The sequence below is a fragment of the Limulus polyphemus genome, unplaced genomic scaffold (genome assembly GCF_000517525.1).
Source record: "Limulus polyphemus unplaced genomic scaffold, Limulus_polyphemus-2.1.2 Scaffold1432, whole genome shotgun sequence".
Taxonomy (NCBI): Eukaryota; Metazoa; Arthropoda; class Merostomata; order Xiphosura; family Limulidae; genus Limulus; species Limulus polyphemus.
In genome coordinates this window covers 6,041-30,438 of record NW_013667042.1, presented here as the reverse complement: position 1 = coordinate 30,438, position 24,398 = coordinate 6,041, and the positions used below count along the sequence as shown (strand labels likewise).

Below are 24,398 nucleotides of genomic sequence, written 5' to 3'. Positions count from 1 at the left end.
CAAAAACTAATATAATTTATCTGGTTTTTTACCTAAGATAGATAAGGCTTAAAATAATTCTCATACATGGTGAATCAAAGCTTCAGCAGTGCTAAAGAAAGAAAATGATGCCAAAATGTTCAGTTCTGCTTTGTCCAAAGCCTTTAGACCTCACAGCTTTAGTTAAGTGAATTCTTCATTTTATACTGGTTACAAGTAATACAGCAGCAAACATGAGAGAGAATTTATGAAAGCTGGATGCTATGTGGGGGATGTGGCATGTTACTTATACCTCTGTAAAACAAAAAGTTTTCCTACTACAAATTGACAGTTCAGCTTGGGGATATGTATAAGTGGAAAATTCTATAGAAAGTTAAAAGGCCATAAAGCGGTAGCAGAAAATGGGTAGTATGAAGTAATGTCACATGATACAGAAAGTGAAGATTGAGCATTTATTTAAATATTTACTTTTAAAATTAAGGAATTAAAACTTAATAAAATATTAAAATTTGAACTATAAACCACATTTTGATGCCAAATTAATTGTTATACATTGATAATAAAGTAGTTTAGTTACATTTTGAATGTAACTCTGTAAACTGGTCAAGACATGCACATTTTGATACACCTGTGCCAAGAGGGTGAAGGTGGTTGGGAACATCATGATAAACAAGGCAGTTCAGCTGCACAAACCAATTCATAAATTTGGGTGGAGCAAGATCCAAGAAACAAAAACCACCATAAGGTATAAATAACTGATGATCAATTAGCTCAGGAAGATTCCATTTTACAAAGTAAGAACAAGCAGCCCCAATCATACACAGAAAACATTTGTTAGAAGGAGAATCAGGGTCAGTCAGAGAAGTAACACAATAGAATAAACAGAGATGGACATCTCCCATAGACCAAGTCTCTGATGTGAATACTGTATCAGAATAAAAAGTACAGAACTTATCTGGAAAAAAGACTATGAGAAACATCAATGTCAAAAATTTCTGAATACCTAGAGTGAGTGACAAAATAAAATATGTCTTCAGTGAAAGATGGTAAGGTTGCAAATGGTTCAGGAAAGCCAGGCAACTTAATATTGGACTTAAATCCCACTGAGTATGTCTAAGTACTTATGGGAGACATAATCAAAAACTCAAAAAGTAACCTGAAATAAATTAGGACTCAAAAAGGCATATAATTTCTGTGGCAACTAAAGGTGGCTAGAGTAGCTTGCAATAGAAACAGACAAGCCACAATCATGAAAGAGGTACATGAAAAAAAACAAAAAAACAATGAAGCAATCTGTTAAATGGTTAGAGAAAGACAAGAAACCAAATTCTGTAGGTTTCAACTCAAAGAGAGAGATTAGATCAACAAGATTGGAAAACTGTCAGAAAAAATGTGACAACATTTGATAAAAGGCATCTTCTCTAATAAAGGGCGGCATAACAGCCAGCCATGAAGCTGTAGATGACAAATATCATTGTGGAAGACATACAAAAAGTAATGGAATACAATCCCTCAAAGATAAACAAGTTGAGTGGAAACCATGGTGGGACAGGCCAGCATGGTGTAAATAGAAGAAATGGACAACAGGACTAACTGATCTTAGCTAAAACCCAAGAAAGAAGATGAAGGCACAGAGAAAAAGATTCTCCCAAGATGTGCTCAAAGTATCCACTGCTATAAAAGCTGGAACTGGAAAGCAGTGAAGCATCAGAAGATGATGCATTGCTGCCACAAATGAAGAAATACCAGTTCAGAGAAAGATGTAGTGAATGTAGCCAAACAAGTGGAGAAACCACCGCAAATAAAGGCTGTGAGATCAATTCACACCCTGTCTGTTGATATGTCTCACCACAGTTGAAGTACCTGTGAGTACTAAAATACAGCAGTGGTGTAACAAGGGCAGAAACTTCTTACATTTATGTGGAACAGCCCAAGTCTCTTACAGAATGGTGCAAAAATGGGATATCCGAGAAAACTACATACTCTAAAGATAATGGTCCATCAAAACACTATCTTAGGCCTGGAGAAGCATCAGTGAAAAGATCCAGATCTGGAGAAGGTGGTAGGAAAAGAGAGGAACCTACATGAAACTCACAAATGAGCATACTTGAAGATAATCGAGAGTAGTAGGAAATATTTTAAAAGACAACAAGTAAAAGTATAGACTCTATGAAGGGTCAAGATCCCACTCTTTGTATTTTATGTTAGCATGATCCATATACGCCATGTAAAGAGAAACCACCATTCATAAACCTGAGAGACAGTGTTTAGCAGATAGAGAAGTATGTTCACCCAAAACTCAAGGTGTTGCAAAGCCAAAGGAAATGGGTGAATAGTTTAACCCTACCAATACAGACTGGGTGGGATCAACCCAGCTCATAACCACGAAAGTATATCCTTGAGAGTATTTATTATACTATAATTTTTGACAATGTATGCATATCTTTACAAAATTTTGCAGATTATTAGTAAACATTACAAGGTTTTCATACACAAAATATCAGGTTTTTAAATTAAGTATTAATATTTTTATTATTAAAAATTTGCATGTGAATTTTTTCTTTCAGAATGGTTACTATCCAATGTGCAAATTAATTTTGATTTTGAGGTTAAAAATACTTTTCTTTAAATGAAAATTTTCAAGTTTCATTTGTGTAACCTCTGTATCCTTCTAGGTAATCAAACGTGTTTTTGAATAAAACTTTATATTTAATCTGTTATTTTATCATAGCTACCTCTATATGGTGTTGGTTGATTTGACTGACCTCGTAACCATCATAAAAAATTAGGAAATCAATCTAAATTACCTTTTTTTTGTTTTATAATAACTGCAAGTTGTAACAGGAAACCACAAATGTTTATTCTAAATAGCTTAAATCTCATAACAGTATACATCTATTTATATTAATTTTTTTATATTGACCTTTGAACCGCATCTGACGTTACTGCATTGAATAGCATAAGGCACAAGCTGCTGATGCATATATCTTATGAAGATTTTTATTATTTTTCTTTCATTATCTTACCTAATAAGTTTCAATTTTTTTATATTTTAGTTAATTTTATAATAATAAATAGTGAAAGCAAATGCAAAATAAAAAACCTTGTAATAAAATATCCAACATCTTTATATTTATTTTGAATAAAGCTATACATTTTATTTATTATTTTCTTTACTACAACATTGTACTTGATTCTCCAGGTTGTAGGTAAGTAATCGAAGTTGCAAAATAACATGTATGGTATTATTAGCATTGATCACAAAATTTCAAAGTACTTATAGTCGGAGTTTACACTTCTCACCTTCTTACACTTATTTTATGTAGTTATTTTATTTCTAGCAGATGACTTAGAAACTAGAAGTAATTAATCAATTAGTCCTTATCAATACAGACAACAAAGTTCCATAGTACTCTGTCCTTATCAATATGGACAACGAAGTTCCATAGTACTCTGTCCTTATCAATACAGACAACAAAGTTCCATAGTACTCTGTCCTTATCAATACAGACAACAAAGTTCCATAGTACTCTGTCCTTATCAATATGGACAACGAAGTTCCATAGTACTCTGTCCTTATCAATATGGACAACGAAGTTCCATAGTACTCTGTCCTTATCAATATGGACAACAAAGTTCCATAGTACTCTTTCCTTATCAATACAGACAACAAAGTTCCATAGTACTCTGTCCTTATCAATATGGACAACGAAGTTCCATAGTACTCTGTCCTTATCAATATGGACAACGAAGTTCCATAGTACTCTGTCCTTATCAATATGGACAACGAAGTTCCATAGTACTCTGTCCTTATCAATATGGACAATGAAGTTCCAAAGTAAATCTATTGAAAGTTTCTTCCAATCTTTTTACACCTATATCCTATGTTCATTCTACTGTTTAGGAGTTACAGCAATTTGAGTACTTTGACACCATCAATATCAAATAAGCTTTTGTGGCACAATTCCCAGAACTTTCCCTACTTTGAAAATACGGTGGAGTAAGATTTATCGACTTGTTTACAAGTGAGAAAAAATAATCATGATATGGCCCTGTAAAAAGTTGTGTCTGATCCAATAAACTTGGGTTGTTGGGATTTAGTGGTAATATAGGTGTGCTTCTGAACATCTTGTTTCTTATTTTACCATGCTTACACAGTAAACAATAAATGTGTAGTTTCCAATATTTTGCAAGGTACAGTGAGGTTTGGGTTACCATACATTACATATGTATATATATATATGTTACTATTTGCAAATAACTATTTAAGTTTCAATTATTTTTCTTAAAACAGAGACAATTTTGAAGTTCTTTTTTGCACTCATGAGTTGTACTTGCTAACCCTCATCATAAGCCTTGTTTAAATTCACATGTCGATGTAGAAAAAAATTTTTTGTAGACTATATATATATATATATATATATATGCATTTTTGTAATACCGAAAAATTAACAAATAGACTATACTGATAGAACAAAATCTATTGTAATTTATCAGACTTCCTAACTATGCTGTATTTAGGTTTAAAAAAAATCTAATTTCTGTATGGAAAATAGCACTGATCATAATTTTTCAAACTTTCCAACATATAAGAGCTTTTCTCTCATAAATAAATTAGAAAGACTTTAAGAATTACATAGAGGAAATTTAGAGTTTTTGATTGGTTATAAACTTATAGGTACATAAAAAAGCAGGCATAGATAAATAAGTCTTCTCAAATGATAAAGTGGTGGGCAAAGCCAATATTGTGGATTTCATAAATATTATGATATCTCAGTAAACAGAAATAGTAGGAGGTTCTTATTTCATATTTTAGCTTGAAAATATCAGAAATTTGAGTATATAATTCGCATAAAACTATAGACGTTGTGTTGCTGGCATCACAAAATGTAATCTGATCAAACCCAGAAGATTTTTTTTTATTTACTTTCAAACTAAGAAATTAACTAATGTATAATACTAAAATCTGAATTAAAATTACAATTTGATTCCAAGTTTATTGACATACATTCATAAAATAGTAGTTCAATAAAATTTTGAATGTAAGTCTAGAAATGTGATGACACGCCCTCTGACCCCTAGCTATCTGTGTCAATAGGGTTAAGAGGAAGTGTGCTAATACAAAATCTCAGATGGACAAGATAAAGAGTAGGCACAAGCTGAAACTTGGATTCATGAACAAACCAACTCAAAGAAAAAGTGAACTGGGAGGACAATTCAGTGTGAGAGAACCACATGATGATGACAATTGATATCGAGTGTGAAAACATAGAATGCTGAAGCCATGTTGAAAAGGGAGAGCCATAAACTGAGAAATCATTCCACTTTGTGAAAAACTAAGATGAGTGAATTAAAAATGTGCAAACAAGTTTTTGAAATCCCTATTTGTCATCCAAACACCTTGACAAAGAAACTTACATAAATTATTACAGGTTTCACCTAGAAAGAAGAAATATCTAGTTAACAAATGAAAAAGAAAGATCTGATACCATTCTCCAATCCCCTGTTGCATTTGGCACTACAAAGAGGTTCCAAGGACATATGAAGTATAGTACTGATATCTCATCATTGTGGAAAGTGTTTGAAACTGCTGGAACCCAAATCAAATAGAAACTGAAATAAAATCAAAGTGAACACAAGGCAAAGGGTCTATACATGAAAAAAAAAAACTGAGATGACCAGCCCCCCCTAAAAAAAAAAGTGTGGACAGAGGTGACATCCAGAACAGAGTCAATGAGTGAGTTATAAAGATCTGTCTTGCTTACATTGATGGTAGGCCATACTAAACATATGAACAGATATAGTGAGGACTGAAAGACATTACACACAGGCTCTAGAAGTGAATCATGACCAGAAACAAAACAAAATGCTAAACCCTAATAACTACTAGTAAGCTTCTCTTGAAAGGGAAACAAGTTAAAGTAAAATTCTGACAAAGGAAAACAAGAAGCAGTTCTTTTTTTGTAATATATACACATACATAAATACATACTTGATGGTCAGCTGGATAAAATACAAATATCTTGCTATTGGAATAAAAGTCAAAGAAACATAAAGAGTCACAATAATATAAACAATAGCAGCGAGATATATACATAATAAAAGACATCAAAGCAGATATGTGGTACTAATTAAAATAATCAAGAGCACAAGAGTAACTAATATGGTGGAGAAAAATTATGTCTCGGAACAAGACAAATCTCAATATACTGGACGGAGAAATAAATGATTCAATACAGAAAACATTTCACATGACAAGCACCTTCGGTTGTAACAGAAATAGATCCAATATTCAAAACACACAACATACCTGAGAGAAAAAGAAATGAGACCAATAGAAGAGTCATCAAGATTAGGGTAAGCACTATAGCAGATAAATCCAGTTCTGCAAATCTCAATATACTGGACAGAGAAATAAATGATTCAATACAGAAAACATTTCCCATGACAAGCACCTTCGGTTGTAACAGAAATAGATCCAATATTCAAAACACACAACATACCTGAGAGAAAAAGAAATGAGACCAAAAGAAGAGTCATCAGGATTAGGGTAAGCACTATAGCAGATAAATCCAGTTCTGCATACTTTGAAGGTGATTTGGCCTGAGCAAAAAAACCATCTTTCATAAAAAACAAAAGAAAAAGGTAAATGTTACACAAATTAAGCATCCAGAAAATCATTATCCCCATCAGAAATATCATTATATAATGACCCAGCATTTTGAACCATCAGGGCTGACAATGCACTGACACCTGCATGCTGCAGGCAAATGCTTGAGGAAGGCTTCTCACTAAGTTAAAAAAATTCCAGGATGTACAGAAATAACTAAATAAGATAAAATGTTGCATTAAAGTTAACAGCAAGACTACCAACAAGAGAATCTAAATTTTGGCAGGAAGTCATAGCTTATGTAAGGTTCATTGACACTTGTGCAGTGAGTCACATGGAAGATGGGTGAGTAGAGAACTATGGAGTTCAATCTCGCCAAGAAAAGGCCTTCAGTATTTCAGAGATAAGTCCTAGATTTATGTTTACACATGTATGTTTCAAGCAAATCATGCTCTGTTGTAGAAATCTATGTACTAAGGTGAATTTGTAAGTTCACCAACAAAACATTTGTTTATATAAAAATACCTAGCTCGAAAATAAAAATAAATTCTATTTTAATTTTAGTAAGCTTTCCTTTTAAGTTGAAAACATTCACTGATCTTATTATTACCCTGATCATAAACTGTCAAGCATTAACAAAGTATTATTAAAAGATTAATGATTTAGTCACAAATATCCTAAAGATATAGAGATGCGTGAAATATGTTTACGTGAGGTTACAAAAATTTCTGAAAATAGCAAGGATAAAACAGTTAAGCTTTACCGCACCATTGTTGGTGCATGAATCTTATCAGTCACTGTAAACCATATTAATCCTTTTTTGGCTTTGTTACTTAAATATTTATAAATATGGGATCAGCAATATATTGCGAGTATATCTCACTTAAAAAACATATAAACACTAGCTGTTAGCTTCATGTATTGTCATAGATCTAATGTTCATTGAAAATATAACATAAGTATGACTGTATATGATCAAAACTTTACACAATCCTCCCTAATGTCATCTTGTGACCAATGCAATTAACAGCTTTGACAATATTAACTTTAGAGAAGCCTGATATCATGCATAACTGCTTTCAGAAAAAAACATCTGATCAAACAAAATCATGTTTCCCAGGCCTAATATAACATAAAAGTAAAGAATAACATGATAAACATGAAATTGCAAAGCACCAGATTTATAATCACACCCATGAAAGGAAATAAAAGATGAATATCAAATTAACAAATTGTGTTAGAATATGTCTGGCAGTGATATTTCACATAAAACTCAGAAACTGAAATTTTATCCAATGAAGCATTTTATCTAAATTTAAATTCTAAAATTTTTTGTGTTATGAAGAAATATTACTATTTAAAATTTCTATGTTGAATTCATAATTGTCCAATGAAATTAACTTACTAGGAAATAAAGCTCAGTAATTCTTTGGTCTCTTTATGTAATACACATATAGAAATGTTTTACACACAATGGTACAATCAAGAGTGAATTATTTCAAAAATCAGGATTGTATACAAGGATTTAAAATTTAGTGGTAACAAGCTCGTAAAATGCTAGTTGAAATTCTAAACTGTTACTCTTTTGCTAGTTCAAGTTAGAACCAGTAATAAATATTTTCTAACAAAATAATAAACTAGTGCTTCACTAATAAAGTTTACAACCACGTGGATATATCATCATGTCCCTAGGTTTTATTATTAGAAGCATTAGAAATTGTGCACCTCATCATTAGCATGCAAATAAAATATTTGCCTGTTTTACCTTCTAACAAGGCTATCTATCAGTATATAAACCACAAATTAAATTATACTGAATTAAAAAATATATATTTACAGAAATTATCTTTACATTTTTGCATTAACTTGACTAAGAAATGTCTCCTTCTTGTTACTTGTAAGTACTTTTCTGTATAATGATTACTTAATCTAAATAGCTTATACAGATGGAAGAGAACTGGCTCATTATGCCAAGAAACTTATATGACTGTTTAAGACAGTTTTACAGTAGACTAACTGCAATTCAAAAATGACGTTTGTGGTTTTATGACCCAATAAACAGACCTTATTTTGGCTGCCTAGTTTAGTCTATTACTCATGTACTGTATTGTTAAGCCAATTAAATAACTTGAAACAGTGTGAATGTATCTATGATGAATCAAATCAACATAAGTATGATCCATTATTGCTTTAGATTTGGTTCTCTGAAGTAGGAGGAACTTTAGGAAATATTTCTCAAATACAAAAATATCATTTTGAGTGCAACATTGTCAGTGAAACCAGACTCAGCTCCAGCTTTTGTTAACTGGGGAGGCCAATGAGATATATGATGGGACCAAATCTGAAATAAATGTAAAATTAGATGAATGAATGTCATTATCTTGAGGGAGAGGAGGGCTACAGCACCACTACCCTGCTAGCACCAACCACGGTGAAAACATTTTAATGAATTTAATGGAAATATTTTCCTTAAGAGACTATTTTTTCAACAACTTTATTTTAACTTACATTAGACCATATAGTAGGTCTAATAGATTAAGATATTTCCTCAATAATGGTAAAATTTATTGTTATATCATTTTTAACTTGAGATACTGAAGATGATTTTAGACCTAGTAATAATGTACTGCTTTATACGTGATATAATTTAACAAAAAAAAATTAAACCTAGCTGTTACAACTACCACAGTTCATATCACCCTTGTGTAGCTTTGTATGAAATTCTGAAACAAATACTGTACCTTGCATGTAATCAAATATGCTTGTAATAAAGAAATAAAACAGACTTACCTATTTCATTGTTATGAATTGATTTGGATAGTGAGGCTCGAACTGCTACGGGTGCTGCTCCATTTAATGTGCCAAAAGCTGATGCTAGAGAAAACAATATTCTATTTTTTTTAAAAAGGGTGATATTTCAGGTTGGTTTATAAATATTCATATAAAATATGTAGAGAATACAATAATTTGATGTTCTATTTCAGGTTGGTTTATAAATATTCATATAAAATATGTAGAGAATACAATAATTTGATGTTCTATCATACCTTAAATACTTACTATAAAATAGTTTATCACAAATGTTCATAGCTAATTATACTAACTTATGGCATTATTGTTCAAACAAACAATTCCAAAATCTACTAATGTTTAGATGTTTCTACATTTTTATCAATATATTTATATTGAATTCATGCTACATATTTTAAGAACACTATTTTACTATAGTGTTTCCTTATCTTTTCATGCGTGTTGAATAAAGCACAGAACCCCTATGTCTAAAACTTTCTTAAGTAATATAGATATAGAGGCTATTTACATTTGTGCTCATACTAACTCATAAAAAAATTGAAAAAGGAGAAAAGGAAAAAAGTTTATGAAAATGGATTTTAAAAAGTGAGTACTGTGGGTAAATGAAGAAACAAAAGGACATAAATGGTTAGTTGGTTTTTATAATTTTTGAAATAAAAGCAACATTCAATGTAAATCATCAAATGTGAACGTTTTTTTATACTGAAAATGTATTTCTGATAGGTACTTTCCTCTTCTCCCAAAAGCTATCTTGATCCTGGACTGCTCTCTAAACACTGCTAAAACTTTTCACTAAAAGTGCACCAGTCTTTTATACCCCATCAGTTTTGTACCATTTCAGAATGTGCTGATCATGTGACTACCCTCTGCCAATCATATTGCACCATCTATACCAGTGCAGCTAGCTTCCATTACTATTCTAGAGCAATCCTCATTTTCAATAATCGGCAGGTACAAACCAGAAACACTGGTATATCAGTGGAGAGGAAGGGTTGGAAGTGAGTGAATAAAGATAAGTACTTATAGAAAATAAATTTTCTGTGTAAGAAAATGTTAACTTCCAAAATAGTCTTTACCTTCTCTCACCCAAAGCTAGAATCCCACATTGCAAAAGTGGAGGAGCCAGTGAAGGTGCATCAATATCCAATCAAGTGGAAAGCAACCACACTGAAAGAATACGACGAAAAAGTACACCTGTGGTGTATAGCACTACTTCTGGAACAGGTATGCTCTTCTCCCAGTAATTAATACAGGAACCAAAAGAGGGTGGAATTGAGTTGGCACGCACCAATGCATTCAGGAAAGAGACATACAGCACTGAACCAGTAGAAAAGTGCAGTATAACTACAACTTGAAACAGCACAGCATTGACAAACATAGAAAATCTAATGTGGAAGCAGCAATGGGCCTGCATAACTATATGCCAAAGGTAGTACCTTGGGTTACATCAGAGTATGTCAAGTGCAGTCCATTCTGGTAAAACATCCAATAGAAATGCCTTGTATTAGATATTGAAATCAACAGTGAGGTCCTCCCAGACAAATAATCATCCAGGAGAAGCACCTTGGATAAGTAGGATTAAGAAAAACAAAATTAAAGGTACGAGTGTGATCGTAAGGATTTTCATAACCAGCCCGTTGTCAACATATATGTGATTTATCATCCACACATGTGGCAGGCTGTACTACCAAACACAGTGATAATGAGCCATAGTATAGAGCCAGAGAAAAATGAAATAACTATACATAGCTAGGGGTGAAGGACTGTGATATGTAAATAAATAGGCCAAGTATGGTCTGCCCAGGCAAAAAACATCCAGGAGAATGTTGGATTATGCCAAGTGCAGTCCATCCAGGCAAAAAGATCAAGTAGAAGCACCTTCCATAAATTTGTGAGATCAACAAGTGTGGTCCACCTAGGCAAGAAATATGCAGTAGAAGCATTTTGCATAAGATATAAAGAAATTGTTTCGCAAGTTAAAACACATCTATACATTAGAATACCAATCGAGAAATTGGGGACTGCTCTAGAATAGTAGTGGGAGCTAGCTGTGCTAGTATAGAAGGTGTAGTATGATTAATGGAGGGTAGTTACATGATCAACACATTCTGAAATATCAAGAGACTGATTTAGTGAAAAATTTTAGCAGTGCTTAGAGGGTAGTCTAGGATCGAGATAGCTTTGAGTGAGAGGAAAAAACTTTTACTCAGTTATGTTTTCTTTCTTAACCAATGACACAACAGCTGCAGTCTTTCAACACAAAGTTGAAAACTAAAGGGTATGATCTGTTGCTAAACCTGTTGAAATTTGTTTCACTTTCTAGGGGGCAGATTATTTGTAAGGAGCTTCAGAAAAAAAAAAAGAAGCAATGTTCATAAATTGAATACTTAACTTTGTGAGACCAAAAGTGTTCTAGTATAAAATACATTGAGACACTGATCTCCATCATTGAGATTGGGAAATTTTGTAAACGAAACTGTTTTTATTTTAATGAAGCCTTGTGGACCCCTCATTGCCTGGTACAGATCCCAGGTTCAAAAACACTATTCTACTGTCTTTTGTCATCAATATCTATTTTCTTCAAATCCACATGAATGCAATTCTAGTTATCAGCAAATTACAAATATGACAAGAATGACTTGGTAACCAGCTGGGTACTCTTCACTACCCTTTAGTCTAATGAAAGCTTATCTGCTCAGCTTCTAATGATGCGGAAATTCCAAAGGTGCAGAAATGAAAATAAGTACATGAAGAAAATTACTGAAAAGAAAATCTGATTATTCTGTTTGCAACATCCAATAAAACTTCAATATACCTTTTCAAAAATTATTATTTTCAACAATCAGAATGTGAATATATTCATGCAACTGTTAATTGAAATACTAATATACATCCCCAAATGTTCACGTTTGAATGACAGAAGATAAACCTAAGAAATATATTCCAGTACTTAATCATGTTGGTGCACAATTCACATTCCTACAATCATATACTTTCCAATAATCTTATATATTTGTTTTCCATAAATAAAATAAAGAGGGAAAAAGTTGGATAAATATTAATAACTAATTGTGTTTACACACTACACATTTTACTATTGAATTTTTTTTGCCAGATAAATGCATTTTGTTGAACCACTTCACTTATCAAATTTGGTTCATTTTCGTTGAAAAAAACATGGAAGAACACTGATGATGTTTTCAACGATGTCATTAATGTCAAGTTTGATTATATGAGAAATAAAAACTATATAAATACCCTTTTATTACTAGAAAAAAAAACCTTACAACACCAAATTGTGTTATTTTTCTTTAACTGGATACTCATTGTTTCGCTTTACAGCTTCTTCAGGAGCATTTCACCAAAACACAAATCATAACTGACAGCACAAAGCTTCAATTGGTTTAAATAATAAATTCTAATTGAATCTATAATGTGCATTTGTACGGCATGCATTTCACATATTAAGTAGTAAAGCTTATTGCTGAAAGAAAAGTATTGTTAAAATAATTAACTGTTACCTGTAATAAAGTAAAAACTTAAATGTAGAGTTATACAGTTTTAAAATAGTACCACTGAATTGTTAAAAAAAATGGGTTAAAGTTATCATACATAACTCAATAACCTTGTTAAGCTCAACACCACATACTAGCAAGTTACCTCAATAATAAATAAAGAGGCAAAGCAGAAATTTACAAAAATTTGATTTCAGAAAATACACTGCTGTTCTATTCAGTCTTTCATATAAGCCTCTTCATTGCTATGAATATTTGAAATGGAAAGGGATCTTTTATTATCACTATAAAAATATTCTGAACATTATTTCAGTTGAGATCAAAGGTATAAATAAATACATGCATATAAAGACTATTTATCTGTATTTCAAATAAATTAACAAAATTATTGATAATGAAAAAAAAACATGGTAGTAAAGATGGAAGAATGAAGTCAATGCCTCAGAGGAGAAGGTGCATCAGAGAGGAATTTCCTTCTCTTCACTGACATTTTGCTACACAAGAAAACACATACACATAACAAAAACAAACACAACCATATATTTTATGTACACTAATGTATAGATATATTCTATATATTTCAAATAAATAGATAAAACAAGAAAACATCATGTAAATCTATTTGTCCTTTCAACACAAATTGCATTTAAACTTTTTCTTAAAATTGGTTTCCCAGTGGGTCATTGAAAAAACATTTTTTAAAGGTTCCTTTTTTTTCTAAAAATATAGAGCAAATTGTTGTTTAACATTTAATAACTTATATTTGACTAATAATAAATGTTAAGTTCTATACTCACGTGTAAAATTTCCATGAAGAACACCATTACTTTGTGTGTGATGACAGAGATTTTACCATGCAAGTTCTGACAATAAAGTCTGAATTATTCCTTCACATCAAAATTTTGTTGCAACATTTTTGGATAAGAATATAGCTGATTTATCTCCAAATTAACAGGTTTTTAAAGTTTTTTTAAACTTAATTTGAAAACCAAATAAAGAAAATAAACAATAAAACAAATAAAAACATTTGTTTCACTGGGAGACCTACTAAATTGTGTGTCACAGAAACACAAATTAAAAAGATTAAACATTCATTCTACATTTTTTGAATTGTCATGGAATCCTCTGTCACTGCCTCTCTTCTGCTTTCAGCATAACATCTAACTGGTTGAGTTCTATAGTTCAGAATTAAGGATGAATATATTTCATAAGTTACCATTTCAATTGACAGGCTATAGGACTGTTCAAGAGATAAATTTACTTTTTGAATCTTACAATACTTCATGGGTTCTTTAAATTACAATCCAACTCAAAGTAAAGGCTTGAACACTGATCTAACATACATAACTGTTTCTAATGCTAGTAAGATAAATAGCTAATAATAATAATCACAGAACTGACCAGCATAATAAGTCCATTCTTGAAAAGCAAATGCTCTTCCTAAACTTTGACCGATATAAGAAGTTAGTCCAAGTATCCCAAGAACAGCATCTTTTACCACAAAAACTTTTGTTAGAAGTGGGAGTATTCCAGTCATTATAACCACACTAAGAATGGTAAAGATTGTCGACACATTGGAGTACATAGTGACATCCCAGTTATACATCCTTTGAGCATACAGATACCCAATTGTTGAGTTTCCTATGTAAAAAAAAACAGTCATACTACAACAGTTTTCAGGAAAAAATGAAAACACATAAAACCTATCTAAATGATTATAGCTACCTTAATTTTTATAATTTATGTTGCCATCTCAAACTCTCTGTAAAAATAAAACACCTTATATATGCATAGAGTTATCAAACTATTTTTTTACATATTAATAGATGTATAATGAAATGACACACATTAAGCTAAACAACTTCAAAATTTAAGCCAGTGGAATTTGAGGAACATTATAAATTTCTGTTAGTAAGTATGAATTATAATTTAATTTGACTAAAGCTTTCATTATAAGATCATAATCATCTGCAAACAAGATCAAGTATTGTACACAGATAAATTACAAAACATCCTGGGAGGAATCACAATCATCCACCTAAAAATCAATTAGAAACAAATTTACAATAGTTTTGGGGTTTAATCTTTTTTTTTAAACCATACATGGTATACAGACATAAATAAACTATACAGAAAACAATATATTATTTAAATTTCATGTTTATAAGATGTATTACTTGTTTTTGACAGTTTTTTTCATCTCAGGTATTTAGAGGAAATCTGATTGAGGTGTTTAAGATTGTTAATGGAGATAACAGTGTTGATGCATCATCTTATTACATACTTAGTGGTGAGAATGGTAGGACTAGGAGACACAAATAAATTTTTGCAGGTTAGGAATCATCTTCAGCTAAAACAACATTATTTTTCTAACAGGGTAGCTGACCATTGGAATGGATTGCTTTCAGAGGTGGTGGAAGCAGTAAATTTAAGGGAAGGCTTGATAAATATTTGAATGATAATGGCTAGCTTTGAGATTTTTAATTAATAGTTTAGTTTCATGGGTGGGATGGCCTATATGAACCAAAAGGTTCCTTGTTGTCATTTAAATTTCATGTTTATAAGATACATTACTTGTTTTGTATAAATTCTTTCTTAGGCTTCATTTAAAGTATGGCACTCCATTTTGGTATTTTTTTAAAAAAAAACATGCTGATTTTTTGCAGGGTGTTTAGAAGACAGTTACATGACTAATTTCAGATTTAAAAACTGTAAATTATGATATTTGAACTCTTTATCATTGGAACTGTCTATCTATTGTCAACTGCTTATCACCTCCATACCTGAAATTTATTTATTTCTAAACTTTTATCTATTTATCTACACATAATAACCTTTAGAAACATAAGGGTTTTCTTACCAATGTAGGAAACTACAATAAAACACATTGAAATGACTAGTAACAGGATTCGTGCACGTGCATTACCAGGTCGCTTTTTCAGACAAGAGTAAATGCTTTCTTTCCAGTCAGATACATTAAAAATGTCCAAAATCTTCCTTTTAAAGCTTGATTTATTATCTAACAACAAAGAATCTCCTAAGAATAGCCAAATATACAAAATAGCAAGGAGTAAAATGACAGCAGAAGTTCCAAAAACAGCACTATAACCCCAGTACTTGAAGATCTGTCCACCAGTTAAAGTTCCAGTAGGAAGTCCCAAGGCGAAAAACAAATCTGCAACACCATATCTAAATGTTCGAGAGTTTGAAGATGAAACATCAGAAACATAGCTGTAAATACCAGTAATGACACAACTGAATCCACCAAGTATACCTCCACTAAAATAAGCCAGCAAAATATATACAGAGGGAATTTGATAACAACGTACTAGAAATATACACAGAATGTTTTCTATTATCATTCCAAACAATGGTAATATCATGGGAATTTTACGACCATGTCTGTCACTCCAAGGTCCCAACATGATGGTTACAATGGCACTGGGTATGGTTGCTATTGCTATTCCTAGCATTTGATAGTTGTTGGCCATTCTTTGTACAGCAGCTTCATGGATGCTATCATTCCTCAGATTTGCACATGTTGTTACATTCAGGTCTGTACATGTCTTTAACAGTAACAAGTCTTGAAAAGTTACTGATTTAATGCTGACACCAAACATGAAAAGAAAAACAAATGGTTCCACAAAGAATGTTTTCATAATTTTTACCTACTTATAGCCTGCATTGCTAGTAAATGTAGATATGATGAAGACAACTAGAGAAACATCAATTATATCCACGATTTAATTCAGCATTTTTCTATGATTTCACCTCTGATTTAAATAATATTTCTATCTTCCAGTTCAATGATCATAATACAGCTCCATTTCTGAAAATAAAAGAAACATGTTATTAATTTTCATTTTCATCTTTATTTTTTATAAACTTAACATGTTTTTGGATCTATAGGGAGCTTATATTTGTTTATCACAGACAGACAATACATTTAACTGATACACAAATTTTAATCAGAACAAAACTAATAAGTTAATCTACTTTATAAGTTGCAAGTCTACATGTAAGTGAAGAATCTTGCTCATCGTTGGAACTAAATATTATTACAAAGTTCTTTTCACCTGAAATCCCATCACATTCTCAGACTAGATGTTAGAAAATGTTAAAATAACTATAAACACTAGGCTTCAGGTGTCCTTTATATGCTGTTCCAATTAAAGGTTTCAAAGTTTAAATTCTTTAAGGCATGATAAGTTGATCATAGTTTGAGATGCAGTGGTGTTGTTAGCTGGTTGTTTAGCTTTGGTATAAGTTTTAGAAAACCTTGAAACAATTAGATAACTATGTCAACTGCATCTAAATAACATGTGACTGACCCCAAATAATCTTGTCCATGTCAAGAACATATTAACCAAACTTATTATTAAAGCTTGTTCACTTCCTAAATTGTACAATATATGTATCAACAAGATACATAATGCTCACTTGGAAGAGGATGGTGTTGCCCCTGTCCCTTACTAATCTGTTAACATTTTCCAAGGATGTTAATATGTAGTATTTGGATGATGGAAAAGATTTGAACTTGGTGTACTTAGATTTTTAAAAAGCTTTTTATAAGGTCCCACAAAGAAGAATAGCTAAGAAAATCACTTCATTAGTTGTTGGGGATAGACTAAAACTCAAGCGTTTTAGTACAGATGGAGGAAAGAAAGCAAACAGGTGTTATTAATGGGGTCCAGTCATTCTGATCCCCAGTTACTAGTCAAGTGCATCAGGGATCAGTTCTTGGGCATTTCCCCTTTAAGCCTTTTTCGTATTTACCTTAATGGTATTGATGAATGTATAATCAGTAAACTTTGGAAATGACATTAAACTCTTGGGTATTTCTAGCTGTACAGAAGATGTTGAGGTATTAAAGAATGACTCGGATCAATTGATAAGTTGGACAAATATTTGGAGAATGGCCAGTAATAATAGAAAGAACATGATAATGCATTTGGATGATTATAAGTTGGTTGAAACATTTAGTATAGTTAGGGACCCACTCAATAGTCTTATATCAGTGGTGGAAAACGTTTTTGAAAGTTTAATAAAAGTTGCTTTGCAAAGACATTCTACAAAGTTTAAAGTATTGTTAGTCAACATGGTTTCACTAGGGGACAAAATTTACCTTACTAATCTTTTGACATTCTTTGTAGAGGTTACTGCTTATGTAGATGAAGATGAGTGTTGTAGCATTCTCACCATTAAATATGAAAAAAGATGATGTATCAACAATGTCAATTCCCCTAACAATCTTAAATACCCCAATCAGATCTCCTCTAACTCTTTCTTTCAAGAGAAAGCAAGTTCAGATATACCAACAATTCAGTGTCCTTTTTAAAATAATGAACCTTAGATTGAACACAGTACTCCATATGAGGCCTATAAAATGACATTATAACATCTTTAGACTTGTATTCACTATTTTTGTAGAGACAATCTAAAACCCTATTTGTCATGCCACTAGCAACAGCACATTGCTTGGATGGCTTAAGAGAATGACCAACCAGAACACCAAGATCTTTTTTTTTCTTAGCATTGTTAAGGTTATCCCATCAAAATTATTATTCATAATTCAAAAGCCATTTGCCATTTAGTTGCCCAACTCAGAAAATTATCCAAATCATTTTTTTCAAGCAACAGCATCCTCCTCACAAAAAGTAACACCCAAAACTTTAATATCAGCTAATGTAAACATTTACTGACCATTCCTTCAACTATGTTCTTGATGTAAGTAAATAAAAAATAACACAGTTCCCAACACTGAGTTTGAGGTACTCCACTCATGACATTAATCCAGTTTGACTGAAATCCACTTATAACAACCCTCTGCTTTCATCTAACCAGTTTTCTATCCAAAGGGCCAAACTATACCCCATACCCACAGAGATAACTTTTTAAACAAGCATTTCATGTAGCATTTTGTCAAGTGCTTTCTGAAAATACAGATACACAAAATCCATACCATATAAGCAATACCTCTTTAAAGAATGTCAAAAGATTAGGAAGACAAGATCTTCCCCTAATGAAACTATGCTGACTATTCAACTAAATTATAAACTTTGTTGAGTAACTTTATAAAGCATCTTTTATCAAACTTTCAAAAACTTTAACAACCACTGATGTAAGATTAATTAGGCCTAAAGTTATTGGAATAATTTTTATCACTTCCCTTGAAATGAAGAGTGACATTAGCCAATTTTCAATCTTCTGGCACCTGCTCACTGTTTGAGGACTTAGAAAAAATAGTACCAAAAGGTACAAGATTATCTTGGGAATTCATAGGGTAAAGGCTTCTGATTTATCTGTGGTATAATATTTTAAAGACAATACATCATAAGGACACAAGTTTGAGATTTGGAAAAGACTGGATATGTTTTGTTTTTCTAACAGTTTGACTGGCTTATAGAATGAGTTACCATTAGCAATAGAGGATACCATCATTTTACAAGAGTTTAAAAAAGAAACTGATAATTTCCTGAAAATAAATGGTGGGTTTAAGATTTTACTTTTCTCAAGAGTGGTTGTGTGAGAGATCATTGAAAAAGCAAACAGTTGTCCATATATTATTTTAAACAGCAATATCTGTACTCTTTCTAGCATGTTGATATTCTTCTTATGGTAATGGATTAAAAACCGCACAGTGAACCTATGAGGCCATATTAACATCTTGCCCCAAACTATGGTAATTTTCTCATTCTTAGATTCAAAATTCCTGTAAAAACAAAATCAAGAATTATTTTTGCTCTTTCCACAACATCTAAACATTCAGCAGATAGCTTTAAGGTTTTATTAGTAATCTCAACTGAACCTTTATCCACAAAATCAATTTTCCTTTCTCACCCCTTAGAGCACATTATACTTAAATGTATCAGAATAGAAACCCAATAACTCTGATACTAATTTATTTTTCTGTTTATCTTTCAGGTGTTTGAATATTATGAGAGATACTTAAATGTATGAGTATTGCATGAAAACTCATCTTCCATATTCTGGACAAGTAACTAAGACTAAAGATACTTGTAAATATGGCATGGACTCAAAATATTAATATAACTGACAACAAAGGTTTCATAACAGATCCCCAAGATACCTACTAGTTACATTCTTCTACTCAGAAAAATGACCGATTACAACCAGTCTTTTCTTTCTGTTACTAAGACAAGATTTTATGCACTTCAAATTTCTTATCAGTTTTGTCAACTCACTACTCAATCTACTGTGAAGCACCTTATCAAAGGGCTTTCTGATAGTCAAGACATTCATTGTAAAACACCAAAAAAAAAGGCAAGAACCCTATAAAGCAAACTCCAGCAAATAGGTAAGTAAAAAAAATCCTTTCCTAAAACCATCTTAATCATAATTAAATAAATGCAAAATCAGATAAATTAGTATGGATAACAGATTTGTAACACCTTTTTAACAATAAATGTCACACAACGAAGTCTAAACACAATATCTCTGGATTCTCCCTTGGTCCTTTCTATTTTTCATTTAAAGCAATATATTGGCAATATTCCATCATCAAGAATTTCTAGAGTATTAGGAAATTACTCAATAACAATTAAAGCCTCCAGTAACTCTTGAAAAGCTTCTTCATGGATTTGAGATGCATCTCATATAGGCCACCAGTTTCATCTTTTAACTTTTCTAAAACAATTTTTTCAGTATTAATACAATTTAGGAAAACTTCTTCCAGCTTTACATATTCATTAATGCAGCAACTTAGCTATGCTTCCTTCCATATTCAAGATTCATGAGAGTAATGGTATTCATTAGCCCGTTTTTACAATAACATAAGAATAAGAAAGCAAACAACAAATTAAGTTTGATAATTGTTAAAATTCTGTTCTAAAGCCTTCTGATGATAGTTTATCATATGTTACTCAGTGTCTAATCTGAAGCATGTTGCACAACATTAATGTAAGCCAAGGATCTCCAATAAGAATCAAAATATTGCTTTTCACTTATTTTTGATCATTAAAATGGATAACCTTGTTTAAGAATACATAACTGAGCCTTCTATGTGGTTTCAAGAAGTAGAAAAGTTAATAGAAAATATTCATAGTGTATCAGAAGATGTTATGTGAAATATGACATACAGTATGTGAGTTATGTGAGTAACACACTAAGTATATATATGTATATATACACATACATGTTCACATTGACAATTGTATGACAGAGAGTCAAGCCACTCACTTGGATCAACTCAAGTGGTGGAAGTTGGATGGGACGAGTTAATATAATGAGAGCATCAACCTCAAAGAATAAGTGCAAGCCTAGGGTCTTGGGTTCCAAGTCTCAGTTACGAGAGCCTGCTTGTCATCTATTTTAGATAAATAACATTAACATATAGACAACAAAAGATCACTTTGTAATTCAAGATCATCCATGCACATCCACTCTCAACAAAAATTTAAACCCACCCTTCATATTTCAGAAAATCATCAGTTCTCCTATTAAAGTCCTTTAAAGTGCTGGCTTCCAATACTGCTGTTTGCAAATTATCTGATTAATCAACCATTCTGTCAGACAAATAAAAATGGAGTCTAGGGTTCTTTTCCAAACCTTAAACTTGTGTCCTCTTGTCTATTATTTTCAGAATATAGCACAGAGAAATCTCAAGCCTTTGTCCTACTGATCCTCTGAATAATTTTAAAAACTTTAATAATATCTACTACAATGCCATAAATCAACTCATAATATTCCACATTTGAATGATATATAATCTCTTTTAGGATCCAATCAAGAGCAAAACTATAGAAGTATCTTAATATATGGATATGAATTTGTGATACAAGGGCCATCATACAGCAGAAATTAACATATTAAAGAACATTTTCAAAAGTTACAATCACCTTTAGTATGTGACACCAAAAAATACAATCAGAAACACTTCATGAGAATAACATTAATAAAGCAGCACAGGCAGTTTCAATAAAATTCATATACTTTCTTAAAAACCTATATGAAAACTTCAGTGCATTTCATAGAAGTATGACATACGATGTGTTTACCAAAACAAATAAACATTGTCGTATTTAATAACCAAAGAGAAACAAGTTATGTAAGCCACATATCGGAAAAGTGTTACATACAAAATTACATGTGTGTATGTTTCTATACACACACACACACACACATACTTACATACATATATTTATAAATACACATATAATTAAGGACAGTAAGAAACTTACTGGTCCATACAGTCTGTCCCATCCACTTAACTAAATTTAAGATGAAAATAAAACACTCAAAGCCAGCCCTTATCATTCAAATATTTATCATGTTTTCCCTTAAATTAAATGCATCCACCACCTTTGAAGGAAACCCATTCCAAAAGTCAACCATCTTGTTAGATAAGTATAACTGTAAACTAAAGATGACTCCTACCATGACAAAACTTCTGAATGTCCCCTACTCCTACCTTTTTCACAAATAAGTATAAAACAAATATTGTCAATTCCCTTATCAATCTCGAACAACTCAGCCAGATCTTCTTCAACTTATATTTTTTTCCAGAGGTCTCAACTTGATTCTGTACAACAACATTTACATACCAGGTATCATGCTAATAACCCTATTGTGTTTGATATTTTTGTGAATACAACTTACAACCCAAAACTGTATTTTCCTTACCAGTAACACAACAACTGCTTGGAAGACTAAAGTTAAAAAAGACTGATCAACTGAAACATCATGGTCTTCCATAACACCATTATTGTTAAAATTATTCCCACTAAACTTATTATAATTTAAATTATGATAACCCAGATGTATTATTTTGTTTGAAGTTAAGCACAAAACTACACAATCGGCTATCTGTGCGCTGCCCATCACTTGTATCAAAACCGATTTCTAGGGTTGCAAGTTCGCACACATGCCGCTGTGCCACGGAGGGGGGGGGGGGCTGTATTACTTTTAATTTATTACAATTAAAACCAATAAAAACCATTTGCTCAACTCACTACATGCTTTAAATCTTTTTGGAAATTAATGATCCAAATTTAAAATAAAAGTCCCCCATAATTAAAACCTCATTAACTTCCGCAATCTCCGTCTCTGAACAAACCTTCTCATTATTTTTTAAACTACATACCGATACTTTCGTTACTGAAAGATTGTAAATTACTTCACTGTATTCAGTTTAGGCCTATAATTTAACATTATGGTTTGTATTGTATTCACTAATAGCAATACTGAAACTTCATACCAATTACTTTTAGAAATTATAATGATTCATATCTCAAGATAAAAACACAAAACTTTTAAAAACTGAAAATTACTAATAATTATATTTACAAGCTTTCAATATCATTATATTTTACATATTTTAATATCAATATTATTCAGATTCAGTCTTACGTCAAAAAATACTAACTTCATACTTTCAGATATGTTAGTTGTTACATATTATTTGCTTATAATTAAACAGCTGAATATCTAAATTCCATTTCTGCAAATCCTGTTCCGTATATCGCATCCCACAAGAGATACCACAAATAAGATACTGGCTTAACGTTCAAGGCTAATACACTAAGGAAATCAAGGACCAGCGGAATATGCATTACATTGGTCCACGAAGGTAAAAGTAGATTGGGTAGGGCATGGCGTGATGTTGTTAAAGCCTACGTAAACTTTCAGATGCAAGTTGGGTAACTCTGAATCATGAATGATCACTCGTAAAACAGCTGTCAGTTCGTATTTCGAAAAGTTTGAGTTGGTAGCTTTATCTGTGTATTGTTAAAAATGTGTCGCATATAAAATACAGAACTTGCGACTTCATAAAATTCTTGCTTGTATGCTGTAAGGGTGTTATGAACTCGAAATAAAGAAATTTGCTTTCAAAATAGTGAAGTACGTTTTATTTAAAATTATAACGTTAACTTAACTACTAACGCTCTATACCATTTATTTTATACTTATAACACTGTGCATAAATAAAATATACAACTTTAAAGTTTATTATTTAGATACCTAAATTAATGCTTATAATTTTTTTTTTAATTTGCAGCTATTTTAAGTGTAAAATATTCAACATCAAAGTTCGAGCAAAGTGTAAAGTGTTCTGACGTTGGACGGGTTTCTGTGCATTCATTACTCTGTGAAAATATAGCAAGATTCATTCCACATGACAGTGACGATTTAGTGTATTTCTTTTATAACGTTTCTACAGGCTACGTTCACGTTGTAAAACTTGTAGGTCAAAGTTTGTGTGATAGCGAAAACTATTTTTTTTTTTTTGTGGTTTTACTTACCGTTCATTTATTATTTTTTCTGTCATTTAGCTAAATTATGAATTTTTAATTACATCAGCTGACTCTATTTAGAGCACGTTGATTTTGAGTGTATACAATGGTTTGAGACGGCTTGAATGGGTAATGAATAAAAACTTTAATATAAGTTTAACATAACAGCAAATGTACAAGGTTTTGAGTGTACATGTGTTATGTACCTGACACAAGCTTCCCCTAGCGGTG

At 31.6% G+C, this 24,398-nt stretch overlaps 1 protein-coding gene across 7 annotated transcripts in view; it reads right to left on the bottom strand.

Annotated features, from left to right (window-relative positions):
- The window catches only part of LOC106463534 (solute carrier family 46 member 3-like), a 34,084-nt gene extending 10,585 nt beyond the window's left edge, over window positions 1-23,499 (bottom strand). Inside the window, exons 1-5 of one of the 7 annotated variants that reach the window (XM_022391060.1) lie at window positions 23,300-23,494; window positions 21,115-21,241; window positions 15,776-16,744; window positions 14,317-14,556; window positions 9,380-9,463 (exon numbers count right to left, since the gene is read on the bottom strand). In XM_022391060.1, coding sequence (XP_022246768.1) covers window positions 9,380-9,463; window positions 14,317-14,556; window positions 15,776-16,574 — 1,123 coding nt within the window. In that variant the 5' untranslated portion in view covers window positions 16,575-16,744; window positions 21,115-21,241; window positions 23,300-23,494. Of the gene's footprint in view, window positions 1-9,378; window positions 9,464-13,712; window positions 14,091-14,316; window positions 14,557-15,775; window positions 16,745-21,114; window positions 21,242-22,557; window positions 22,949-23,299 lie in introns of those variants that run through there. The other 6 variants (XM_022391063.1, XM_022391061.1, XR_002611510.1 and 3 more) reach the window with 6 other exon arrangements.
- Between the last annotated feature and the right edge of the window lie 899 nt (window positions 23,500-24,398).